The sequence below is a fragment of the Rhinoderma darwinii genome, chromosome 11 (assembly GCF_050947455.1).
Source record: "Rhinoderma darwinii isolate aRhiDar2 chromosome 11, aRhiDar2.hap1, whole genome shotgun sequence".
Lineage (NCBI taxonomy): Eukaryota > Metazoa > Chordata > Amphibia > Anura > Rhinodermatidae > Rhinoderma > Rhinoderma darwinii.
This window is the reverse complement of record NC_134697.1, coordinates 1,587,835-1,600,816: the sequence shown is the minus strand read 5'-3', so window position 1 is coordinate 1,600,816 and position 12,982 is coordinate 1,587,835. Positions and strand designations below refer to the sequence as shown.

General features: G+C 42.0%; 1 protein-coding gene across 2 annotated transcripts in view; it reads left to right on the top strand.

Annotated features, from left to right (window-relative positions):
- Window positions 1–12,982, top strand: part of LOC142663895 (pancreatic lipase-related protein 2-like) — a 42,114-nt gene that overhangs the window by 15,798 nt on the left and 13,334 nt on the right. For both annotated transcript variants that reach the window (XM_075842734.1, XM_075842733.1), the window contains 5 exons: window positions 263–382; window positions 3,964–4,092; window positions 6,648–6,766; window positions 6,943–7,069; window positions 8,048–8,159. In XM_075842734.1, the coding sequence (XP_075698849.1) occupies window positions 263–382; window positions 3,964–4,092; window positions 6,648–6,766; window positions 6,943–7,069; window positions 8,048–8,159 (607 nt within the window). The remainder of the gene's footprint in view (window positions 1–262; window positions 383–3,963; window positions 4,093–6,647; window positions 6,767–6,942; window positions 7,070–8,047; window positions 8,160–12,982) is intronic.

Genomic DNA, 12,982 nt, shown 5'->3' with positions numbered 1-12,982 from the left:
AGTGTCCCTATGAAAAAGCTCCCACAACAAAGGCAAGGAAGTATTGTCATAAGAACGTCTATAACGTGTATAGATCTGTGTGTAAGTGCCACCAAAAGAATTCATGATAATAATTTGAGGTTTTTGAGTGCAGGATGGGGACGTCCATGATGGAATCCTCACAGAGGATCTCACCGCTCTGCCCTCTTAGATGTATGAAGTCATGGTACAAATATATGACATGTGCGTCCGCTAACGTCTATCCTCATGATCCTCAACACAGGACTGGATCCCGCTCAGCCGTACTTTCAAGACACCCCCCCTGAGGTCAGACTGGATCCATCCGATGCTTTACTTGTTGACGTCATTCACACAGATTCAACGCCAACTATTGCCAACCTAGGTAAAGGGACAATGTGTAGGGTGGTATCATCAATATGTGTATACATAACTGTACGGAGCCTAATGTATAGACAACACTTTCCAGAATGAACAGCAAAACAAATTTTGAAAAGACACCTGAAAGAGCAGAGAATTCTGGGAGATTTCAGCTCAGAACCTGCAGAATAATGAATGTAGCTTTGGAGTATAATGCAGCCAGTAACTCAGGATTAATACCAGATAAGCAATATCATGTATGTAAACAGTGACTCCACCAGCAGAATAGTGAGTGCAGCTCTGGAGTATGATACAGGATATAACTCAGGATCAGTACAGGATAAGTAATGTAATGTATGTACACATTGACTCCACCAGCAGAATAGTGATTGCAGCTCTGGAGTATAATACAGGATGTAACTCAGGATCAGTACAGGATAAGTAATGTAATGTATGTAAACAGTGACTCCACCAGCAGAATAGTGAGTGCAGCTCTGGAGTATAATACAGGATGTAACTCAGGATCAGTACAGGATAAGTAATGTAATGTATGTACACAGTGACCACCAGCAGAATAGTGAGTGCAGCTCTGGAGTATAATACAGGATGTAACTCAGGATCAGTACAGGATAAGTAATGTAATGTATGTACACAGTGACCACCAGCAGAATAGTGAGTGCAGCTCTGGAGTATAATACAGGATGTAACTCAGGATCAGTACAGGATAAGTAATGTAATGTATGTACACAGTGACTCCACCAGCAGAATAGTGAGTGCAGCTCTGGAGTATAATACAGGATGTAACTCAGGATCAGTACAGGATAAGTAATGTAATGTACACAGTGACTCCACCAGCAGAACAGTGAGTGCTGCTCTGGAGTATAATACAGGATGTAACTCAGGATCAGTACAGGATAAGTAATGTAATGTATGTGCACAGTGACTCCACCAGCAGAATAGTGAGTGCAGCTCTGGAGTATAATACAGGATATAACTCAGGATCAGTACAGGATAAGTAATGTATGTACACAGTGACTCCACCAGCAGAATAGTGAGTGCAGCTCTGGAGTATAATACAGGATGTAACTCAGGATCAGTACAGGATAAGTAATGTAATATATGTACACAGTGACTCCACCAGCAGAATAATGAGTGCAGCTCTGGAGTATAATACAGGATGTAACTCAGGATCAGTACAGGATAAGTAATGTAATGTATGTATACAGTGACTCCACTAGCAGAATAGTGAGTGCAGCTCTGGAGTATAATACAGGATGTAACTCAGGATCAGTACAGGATAAGTAATGTAATGTACACAGTGACTCCACCAGCAGAACAGTGAGTGCTGCTCTGGAGTATAATACAGGATGTAACTCAGGATCAGTACAGGATAAGTAATGTAATGTATGTGCACAGTGACTCCACCAGCAGAATAGTGAGTGCAGCTCTGGAGTATAATACAGGATATAACTCAGGATCAGTACAGGATAAGTAATGTATGTACACAGTGACTCCACCAGCAGAATAGTGAGTGCAGCTCTGGAGTATAATACAGGATGTAACTCAGGATCAGTACAGGATAAGTAATGTAATATATGTACACAGTGACTCCACCAGCAGAATAATGAGTGCAGCTCTGGAGTATAATACAGGATGTAACTCAGGATCAGTACAGGATAAGTAATGTAATGTATGTATACAGTGACTCCACTAGCAGAATAGTGAGTGCAGCTCTGGAGTATAATACAGGATGTAACTCAGGATCAGTACAGGATAAGTAATGTAATGTATGTACACAGTGACCACCAGCAGAATAGTGAGTGCAGCTCTGGAGTATAATACAGGATGTAACTCAGGATCAGTACAGGATAAGTAATGTAATGTATGTACACAGTGACCACCAGCAGAATAGTGAGTGCAGCTCTGGAGTATAATACAGGATGTAACTCAGGATCAGTACAGGATAAGTAATGTAATGTATGTACACAGTGACTCCACCAGCAGAATAGTGAGTGCAGCTCTGGAGTATAATACAGGATGTAACTCAGGATCAGTACAGGATAAGTAATGTAATGTACACAGTGACTCCACCAGCAGAACAGTGAGTGCTGCTCTGGAGTATAATACAGGATGTAACTCAGGATCAGTACAGGATAAGTAATGTAATGTATGTGCACAGTGACTCCACCAGCAGAATAGTGAGTGCAGCTCTGGAGTATAATACAGGATGTAACTCAGGATCAGTACAGGATAAGTAATGTAATGTATGTACACAGTGACTCCACCAGCAGAATAGTGAGTGCAGCTCTGGAGTATAATACAGGATGTAACTCAGGATCAGTACAGGATAAGTAATGTAATGTACACAGTGACTCCACCAGCAGAACAGTGAGTGCTGCTCTGGAGTATAATACAGGATGTAACTCAGGATCAGTACAGGATAAGTAATGTAATGTATGTGCACAGTGACTCCACCAGCAGAATAGTGAGTGCAGCTCTGGAGTATAATACAGGATATAACTCAGGATCAGTACAGGATAAGTAATGTATGTACACAGTGACTCCACCAGCAGAATAGTGAGTGCAGCTCTGGAGTATAATACAGGATGTAACTCAGGATCAGTACAGGATAAGTAATGTAATGTATGTATACAGTGACTCCACTAGCAGAATAGTGAGTGCAGCTCTGGAGTATAATACAGGATGTAACTCAGGATCAGTACAGGATAAGTAATGTAATGTATGTACATGGTGACTCCACCAGCAGAATAGTGAGTGCAGCTCTGGAGTATAATACAGGGTGTAACTCAGGATCAGTACAGGATAAGTAATGCAATGTATGCACACAGTGACTCCACCAGCAGAATAGTGAGTGCAGCTCTGGAGTATAATACAGGATAGAACTCAGGATCAGTACAGGATAAGTAATGTAATGTATGTACACAGTGACCACCAGCAGAATAGTGAGTGCAGCTCTGGAGTGTAATACAGGATGTAACTCAGGATCAGTACAGGATAAGTAATGTAATGTATGTACACAGTGACCACCAGCAGAATAGTGAGTGCAGCTCTGGAGTATAATACAGGATGTAACTCAGCATCAGTACAGGATAACTAATGTAATGTATGTACACAGTGACTCCACCAGCAGAATAGTGAGCGTAGCTCTGGAGTATAATACAGGATAAGTAATGTAATGTATGTACACAGTAAATCAACTTCTGATGTAGAAGATTTTTTTACGTAATAGAATTAGAATTTTTATTTTTCCTCCCAGCATTTACAGATCTCGGGAGAGTGTTTTTCATATCATTGGTCACAGATTCAGCACAGAAATAGTTGGTGGGCGTGGGTTTTACACTAATAATTTTTTATCCTATCACATGGACTAAGGAAGGGGTCCTAGAAGGACCAATTTATTCCGTTTTCTGCAGGGCAGGTCCTACTTCATCGTCATTACGCGTATTTATGTGTAATTAAACAAAAATGTCTTCTACCTCCCAGTAAGATATTGAGGTCTCTTGAGACTGGAGGATTGGATTAGAGAGTGAGCAGATTTTTTTATATAATCTTTATGCAGAATTTTATGATTTTTATTGGACTTAGGTACCGGAGGGTACGGAATGAGTCAGACGGTCGGTCACCTGGATTTCTTTCCAAATGGAGGAAAACAAATGCCGGGATGTAAAAAGAATCAGCTCATTGATCATGTGAACATTGATGACATCACACCTAGTAATTATAACAATTCATTATTACTTCTTTGTAAAAAATGGATGAAATTAATGTGAGCTCTTGTATTAACAAAGTATCCCCTAGTATCAATTATATGAAATGTTTCAACAACTTTCTAGAGGATAGGGTGTAGGGTCACCTGAAGCGGGGTGTATGAAGAAATGTAGGATGTAGATGGACATGTCGGATGAAAAGTGGCTTTTAGAATGTAGGATATAACGTACAGTTTATGGTAGTGAAATATAGAATGTAGGGTATAAGTTAGGATGGTAGGTTAACGTGGGATGGGGAATGACATGTTCATTATATGGCAGTGAAATATAGGATGTAGGGTGACCACATACTTAAGATAACATGTAGTGTGACATGCAGAACGTTTGATGACATGAAGGCCATTGGATGACATGGATGATAACGGATTGAAAGTAAGCCATCAAATGACATGAAGGATCTGGGATTTCATAAAGGACATCAGAAGACATGGAGGATCTGGGATTACATAGAGGACATAAGGTGACATGGTGTATCTGGGATTACATAGTGGACATCAGATAACATGGAGGATCTGGGATTACATAGAGGACATCAGATGACATGGAGGATCTGGGGTGACATAAAGGACATCAGATCACATGGAGGATCTGAGATTACATAGAGGACATCAGATGACATGGAGGACCTGGGATGACATAGAGGACATCAGATGACATGGAGGATCTGGGATGACAAAGAGGACATCAGGTGTCATGGTGTATCTGGGATTACATACAGGACATCAGGTGTCATGGAGTATCTGGGATTACATACAGGACATCAGATAACATGCAGGATCTGGGTGACATAGAGGACATCAGATAACATGGAGGATCTGGGATTACATAGAGGACATCAGATAACATGGAGGATCTGGGGTGACATAGAGAACATCAGATAACATGGTGGATCTAGGATGACATAGAGGACATCAGATGACATGGAGGATCTGGGACGACATAGAGAACATAGAAATAACATGGTGCATCTGGGATAACATAGAGGACATCAGATGACATGGAGGATCTGGGACGACATAGAGAACATAGAGATAACATGGTGCATCTGGGATTACATAAAGGACATCAGGTGACATGGAGTATCTGGGATGACACAGAGGACATCAGGTGTCATGGTGTATCTAGGATTACATACAGGACATCAGGTGTCATGGAGGATCTGGGATTACATACAGGACATCAGGTGTCATGGTGTATCTGGGATTACATACAGAACATCAGGTGTCATGGAGTATCTGGGATTACATACAGGACATCAGATAACATGGAGGATCTGGGGTGACATAGAGGACATCAGAAGACATGGAGTATCTTGGACGACAGAAGACATCAGGTGACATGGAGGATCTGGGATGACACAGAGGTCATCAGGTGTCATGGTGTATCTGGGATTACATACAGGACATCAGATAACATGGAGGATCTGGGTGACATAGAGGACATCAGATAACATGGAGGATCTGGGACGACATAGAGAACATCAGATAACATGATGGATCTAGGATGACATAGAGGACATCAGGTGACATGGAGGATCTGGGATGACATAAAAGACATCAGGTGACATGGAGGATCTGGGATGACATAGAGGACATCAGGTGACATGGAGGACCTGGGACGACAGAGGACATTAGATAACATGGCGGATCTGAGGTGACATAGAGGACATCAGATGACATGGGGGATCAGGGATGCATAGAACACATTAGATAACATGGAGGATCCGGGATTACATGATGACATCAGGTGACATGGAGGATCTGGGAAGACATAGAGGACATCACGTGACATGGAGGACATGGGTTGACATGCAGAATGTGAGATGAGATGGTGTCAGGATTTAAACACAGGGACTCTTGTGTCGCAGGCAATAGCTTTTCTTATTAAACCATCTGAAATGTTGGACAGCTCCACTGCTAAATCAATTTTCCATGTTCTTTTGGTTCCCTCCTCTCTGGATTTCTTGCCTTGACTGGTTTCACCCTTTTGACTTGCTATAAATGTCTGGTCCTTGCACTTCTTTCTTGCCAGACAATTGAGCTTCCAGTCTGTAGTCTACTCCCTTGCTCCCTCTCTGCAAACTGTTGCTGTTCATTTGTGCACCGAACTTGGTCTGTCTCCTGGCCACATCTCTGCCTCATGCTGCAAACTCTTGCCATTTCTCTGTGAATTAAACCTAGACTGTTACGCTTGCTATGATCATCCTCCTCGTTTCTTTCACTGGACTCCAAATCTGCTACATGGTTTGACATATCAAGGACATGAGATGACATGGAGGATATGGGATGATATGGCGGATGTAAAATGACGTGGAGGATGTGGGATTACAAGGAGAATAAGGAATGACACAGGCAATAAATGAAATAAAAGATGTGAGATGACTTGGAGGATGGAGGGATAATACGAAATGACATGCGGGACATCGGACGGCATGGTGGACATGGAGGACATCAGGTATCAGAGTCTACACTTTTATCATGTTGCATTTTATTTATTTTCTAGCAATCAATGAATTAGTTTCTTGCAACCACATCAGGAGCTACAAGTATTACATCAAGAGCATCCTCATCCCTGACGGCTTCATTGGATTCAAGAGCTCTACATACAATTCATTTTTGGGAGTAAGTTATAGAAAGTCATGAAACTTTTAGTCCATTAAAAAGTTTGAACCTCATAGAAATCCTGAGTGCACATAATGACGTGGAACCGGCTCTGGACTGAGATGTTGCAGCGAAACTGAATCAATAATTGGCCCGTATATTCAATAAACTTCTGGTAAACGTCTTGTCTTTTTTAGGGTGGAGGATTCCCGTGCCCCGGAGGCGGCTGCCCATGGATGGGACACTATGCTGACGAATACAAAGGCGTCACATCAGACACTCAGACATTTTACTTAAATACAGGAGACCAGCCAAACTTTTCTCGTAAGTTAGTTTGTTCTTTTTGCTTGACCCGTGTAATCTAGACATAAAAGGTTCATTTTAAATATTTTTTGACCAGACCCATCATTGACTTCAGCAAGTAATACACCGCCGAGAGAAAATACAGCTATACCATGATGACTGGATGCTTTGTAGCATCGTATCTGGGTAGAGACGGCCTTATATGCCCTCTGACTCATAATGAGAGCCGCAGACAGATGTCCCCATAATAGTGCGTCACCCACAGATGTCCCCATAACAGTGTATCACCCACAGATGTCCCCATAACAGTGTATCATCCACAGATGTCCCCATAACAGTGTATCCTCCACAGATGTCCCCATAACAGAGTATCTTCCACAGATGTCCCCATAACAGTGTATCACCCACAGATGTCCCCATAACAGTGTATCCTCCACAGATGTCCCCATAACAGTGTATCCTCCACAGATGTCCCCATAACAGAGTATCATCCACAGATGTCCCCATAACAGAGTATCATCCTCAGATGTCCCCATAACAGTGTATCATCCACAGATGTCCCCATAACAGTGCGTCGCCCACAGATGTCCCCATAAGTGCGTCCTCCACAGATGTCCCCATAACAGTGCGTCCTCCACAGATGTCCCCATAACAGTGCGTCCTCCAAAGATGTCCCCATAACAGTGCGTCACCCACAGATGTCCCCATAACTGTGCGTCACCCACAGATGTCCCCATAAGTGCGTCCTCCACAGATGTCCCCATAACAGTGCGTCCTCCAAAGATGTCCCCATAACAGTGCGTCCTCCACAGATCTCCTCAAACCCTCAGCTGTGAGCAGGACTAGGTCAGGATGTTTTTTTTAATCTCTAAATTGAAAAATGTTTCTGTCTACTGACAGGAAGCGGAGATCTTGAAATGGTGAGGGATGGAAACACAAAGTCCTTCCCCCATGAACCTTTGATAACATATGGCTCTATGATCTGTGTTTGTCTTTAAGGCTGGAGATATAAGGTATCTGTCCGCACTGCTGGAAGCGACAGTGTTCTGGGAAATGTTGCGGTGTCCATGCAGAGATCTAATGGGAAAACTCCGGAATACACAATATACAAGTATGTAAACACTACAACACCCACTATCCGGAGGCTGGGGGTCCATATGTGAGGGGTGCTGTGTGGGGGACATGCTCTATATAGCTGTGTCCTCCAGTCACATGCTGCCCTGTGATCACGTCTTAGACGTATATAGTTGCCAACATTGGTAATCTTTTCCAGGGACACTTTCAGCGTGGCTTTTTGGTGGGTGTGTTTTATGGGGCGTGGCTTGTCTCGTGGGTGTGGCTAGTGGGCGTGTCTTTCTTCCCAGAATTTCTGCATACAAATAAACAAACAAAAAGGTCTGCACTAGTTTGGCTGACAACTACTATGGTGGCCGGTGTCTCTGGTGTGATCGCAATGAGGTCACTTTACGCCTTGATCTCCATGCAGGTTCAAATAAGGTGGGGGGGTGCGAGCTCGGAGAAGCAACAGATACACTGAGACGTTTCTCAAGGTAAAAATCCTTCTAATTTATTGAACTACAGTGCTCATACTTATAGCATCAGACGAACAAAGAACATTCCATAACATATAAGTCATCTGTATATTCTAGCCTTACATCTTCCTTTCCCATAAAGCTCATTGGTGGAGCACCAGGTATTCCCTTAGGTTTCCTTTATGCTTAGGGGGGGGTGGTCAAGTGATTGACCACCATCTGTTTGCAATTTCAAGGGACGGCAGAGCATCTGCAAACTATTTCTTCTCTTAACCTTTCTAAAATACCCATTATATTTGTAACACATGTTTCAGCTTTATAACATTTCACTCCCTATGGTCCCAAATACATTATATATGTATATTTATACCATAACAATCCCTCCTTTTGTGATTTTACCAACACCTAAATTCCAATGCTACTTCTATCTCCGGATAGCAAGGCTTCGATCCATTTCTTCACTTGATTCACACAGGTATGTAGGTGGGGTAATCTCACAACATTCTTTCATCATAATGTATAGGCCTCTGATTGAATGCTTCCCTTATTTTACAAAATGCATAACAATTAAAACATGTAAGCAATACAAATAATATCATTAAACAAATCAATGGTTGGAAAAGCACATGTAATATTTTAGTAGCTGTAGGGGAGAATCCTGTAAAAACGTCATACCAGTGATGGGCACTGGCATCTTTTATTGCTGACGATAAATTTATTACTTCCCTAGCTGCTATTGTAGCCAATATTTTCACCCTACTTAGAGTTACATTATGGGCTTGGATTAGTTTTTCAACTTCTCCTGATTTTTGTAGCACCTTTTTCAATTCGTCTAAAGATAAACTAAAATTTCCATAGGGCAAAGGTTCAGGTACCCATATAGTGGACATTATTTCTTCTAAAGTAGGCAGGAACACTATAGTTTGGTTCCCCCAAGTCAAATGCGTCACATTGTATAGACATCCTGAAAATGGTCCTGTGAGTTTAAACTGGCTAAGGGTCTGCTTGTTGTTAGTTATTAAACATACATGCTGTGGACCTACTTCAATATATACCTGTAGGTTAGCTGATTATAGTGAGTGCGCATACATTATCCTGGTGCTGCATTAGACAGGGTTCATATATCCCTGACTGTCGATTACATACATATCCTTGCTCTGTTAACTGGCACAAATCTATATTCCTTGTCTTATTCTGAGAATCTATGTGTGTTCCTTTAATTTCTGGCATCCAATATTGTCCTAATAATGTCACCGGATCAATCATTACCATTGGCATAACAATAAATTTGCATAATAGAGTAGGATTTTTCACATTGAATGCTATTAGTCTTCCTGCACACCATTTAGGTGTACACTCAGTATACTCAGGCTGTAACAATAACCACGTATCCTCTCTCTTTCCTATGGGCAGAATGTCTGTCCATTGCCTAACATGACTACTAAACTATTTATTCTTACAATTATTCATCTGTTCTTGTTGCCAAATCGTTTTAAGCGTACATACTGTCCAATTTACAAAAGTTGATACATTCTGTAATGTTCAATATTCGGTTAGCATACTTTCATTAAAAACATTTAGGAACAGTTCATCTATAGCTAACCCTTTTTGCTGTAAGTGAAAGGTAGTAGGTAACCATGACGCACCTATCCTTAATACAGTAGATGTGTCGTCTCCCACTGAGTTTCATTTGTTCATAACTGTTTCTAACTGTATACCATTCAATACTCCTAATCCCGTTCCTACCCCTCCTAATAGCGGGTCATACCATTCTCTTCTTTGTCTATGACAGCTGGGGGATTCAGGGAAGGAAATATTGAAGTGTACATTCTTTTTCTGCTGTTGGGTTACAGCGCTCTTACAAGTGTGTGGGATTCTTTCCAGACTTTGTACTGTTATATGTGGCTTAAAACTATCTCTTAAAATTGTTATCAAGAATACAAAATATATTCTATTTCTTATTTTGCTATTATTCATACATAATATCATCCCATCAGTTTCTTTTATAACAATCGTAGAGTTGAGCCTCTCCTTGTTGCATCTTTCATAAGTCTTATTTATCATTTCGTTTCTATTTTTACTGGTTGTATATTTCTGTAGATACTGTAAATCTGGTTCATAACAACAAAGCAACAGCCCCGGCGTCTCTTCTTGTATGCTAATTTTGGCTGTTTTGTCTATGTGAAGGTACACAGTCCCTCCGTGTGGTCCTTTTTTCCAAGTCCCTTCGGTTGTAGTCACATTTGTAGTATAACACGAGGCATTGGCCTTACAGGTGTAGTTACCCTGCTTTCTATCCACTGTGGCATTCGCCCACCCTGTCCTGAACTGTTCCAGTGATTCTGTACTGATTACGTGTACAGGAGTAGCAGTTCTGCCTTTTTGTATAAGAGCACACGCAACAACCGCCGCAACAACCGCAAAGATCTTCATTCTTCTGGCTGAAGAACCTTTTTACAATGACTGGCGTGAATCCAGCTTGCCTTTCCTTCGAGCTTCACTGAGGTGCTTGTAACGAGTAGGACTTGAAACGGTCCGTCAAATCTTGGGTCTAGACTTTTCCTCACGTGTCTCTTAACGACCACCCAATCTCCGGGTTCTAACTTATGCGTCCCTTCAACTGAATCAGGATCTGGAATGGAAGCAAAGACTTGTGCATGCACCTTGGTCAATTGTTTGTTCAGTGTTGATACATAATCTGTTAGTCTACCATACTGCATTTGGAGCACCTGTGGAAAATAACATCCTAATCTGGGAGCCGATCCAAATAAGATCTCATACGGGCTGAGACCTGTTCTTTTTGTTGGAGTGTATCTTACTGAGAACAAGGCTAATGGTAGACACTCGGTCCATGGTTTCCCGGTTTCTACCATTGCTTTTTGGATTTTCAATTTGAGAGTCCCATTTAGTCTCTCAACCTTCCCACTGCTCTGTGGATGGTATGGTGTATGTAGGGCTTGACTTATGCCTAGAGCTGACAACACATGGTTCATGATTTCACCCGTAAAATGAGTTCCTCTGTCGCTCTCGATCACCTCTGGAACTCCATATCTGCACACCACCTCGTTGATCAGTTTCTTTGCTGTGGCTACGGCTGTAGCTTTGGTTACTGGAAATGCTTCTGGCCATCCTGAAAAGAGATTAATACAAACAAGCACATACTCATAGGTACCGACTTTTGGTAATTGAATATAGTCTATCTGTAGTCTCTGGAATGGGTAAATTGGCTTTGTGGTGTGTTTTCGTGGCACTTTCACTGTTCTCCCCACGTTATTGGTGGCACATACCATACACCCTTGTACAAACTTACTCGCTACAGTGCTAAACCCTGGAGCATACCAGGTTTTGTTAACCAAGTCCATCATTGCTGTTTTTGACTGGTGTGTCTGTCCATGCATTACCTGTGCCATCATAGGGAACATTGTTTGTGGCAGACACAGCTTATTTTGTTGTTGCCATAGTCCATCCGCTCTCAGGGTAGCTCCCTGATTCTGCCATCTAGTTATTTCTTCTTTGGATATTTGGTTTTGCAGATTTTGTAGTATTGTGGGGCTGATGTTGACCACGGAGTCTTCAGGATGCTGGTACATCATAACTGTTACTGGACCTACTGGCTTTAAGGCTGCTGCTTTTGCGGCTTGGTCTGCCAAAGCATTTCCTTTTGTCTCTGGTGAACTCACCTTAGTGTGAGCTTTAATTTTTACTACTGCTACTTCTGTGGGTAACATCAGGGTCTCCATCAAGTATTTTACAAAGTCTGTATTCTTTACAGGTGTACCTGCAGATGTCAAAAACTGTCTAGCCTTCCATATAGGGCCATAGTCATGTGCAATGCCAAAAGCATATCGAGCCTTCTGCATGTTGGCATGCTGCTGCCAGGGCCTTAAGCTCCGCTTCTTGTGCTGAGCGGGACGCTGGTAAGGAGGCTGCTTCTAGGACTACATCTTCGGTGGTTACTGCATATCCTGTAAGAAAAGATCCTTCTACAAAATACCTTGAACCATCCACAAAGAGTATTAGGTCTGGGTTTTGGAGTGGGGTATCTTTTACATGTGCAAACCCCACTGTTTCCTGGGCCATAAGGGCCATACAATCATGTTCATCAGTTTCAGGCAAAAATTGTGACCATACTTTACCTACGTCTTCTCCCCCTTGCTCCAAAGGCAGTAAGGTAGCTGGGTTCAATGTAGTACAGCGGTGTAAAGTAACCTGCTCAGGAAGAAGAAGTGCACAGGTTAATCTTAGATGTCTGGCAGTGGACAAATGCTTCGGTTGTACTTGAGTAAGAATAGCAGTAATATCATGTGGTGCAAAAACTTTGACTGGAAATGCCAGGACCAAATCTGAGGCCTTGTTTAACATTGAATTTACAGCAATGATAGCTCTCACACATGATGGGGAA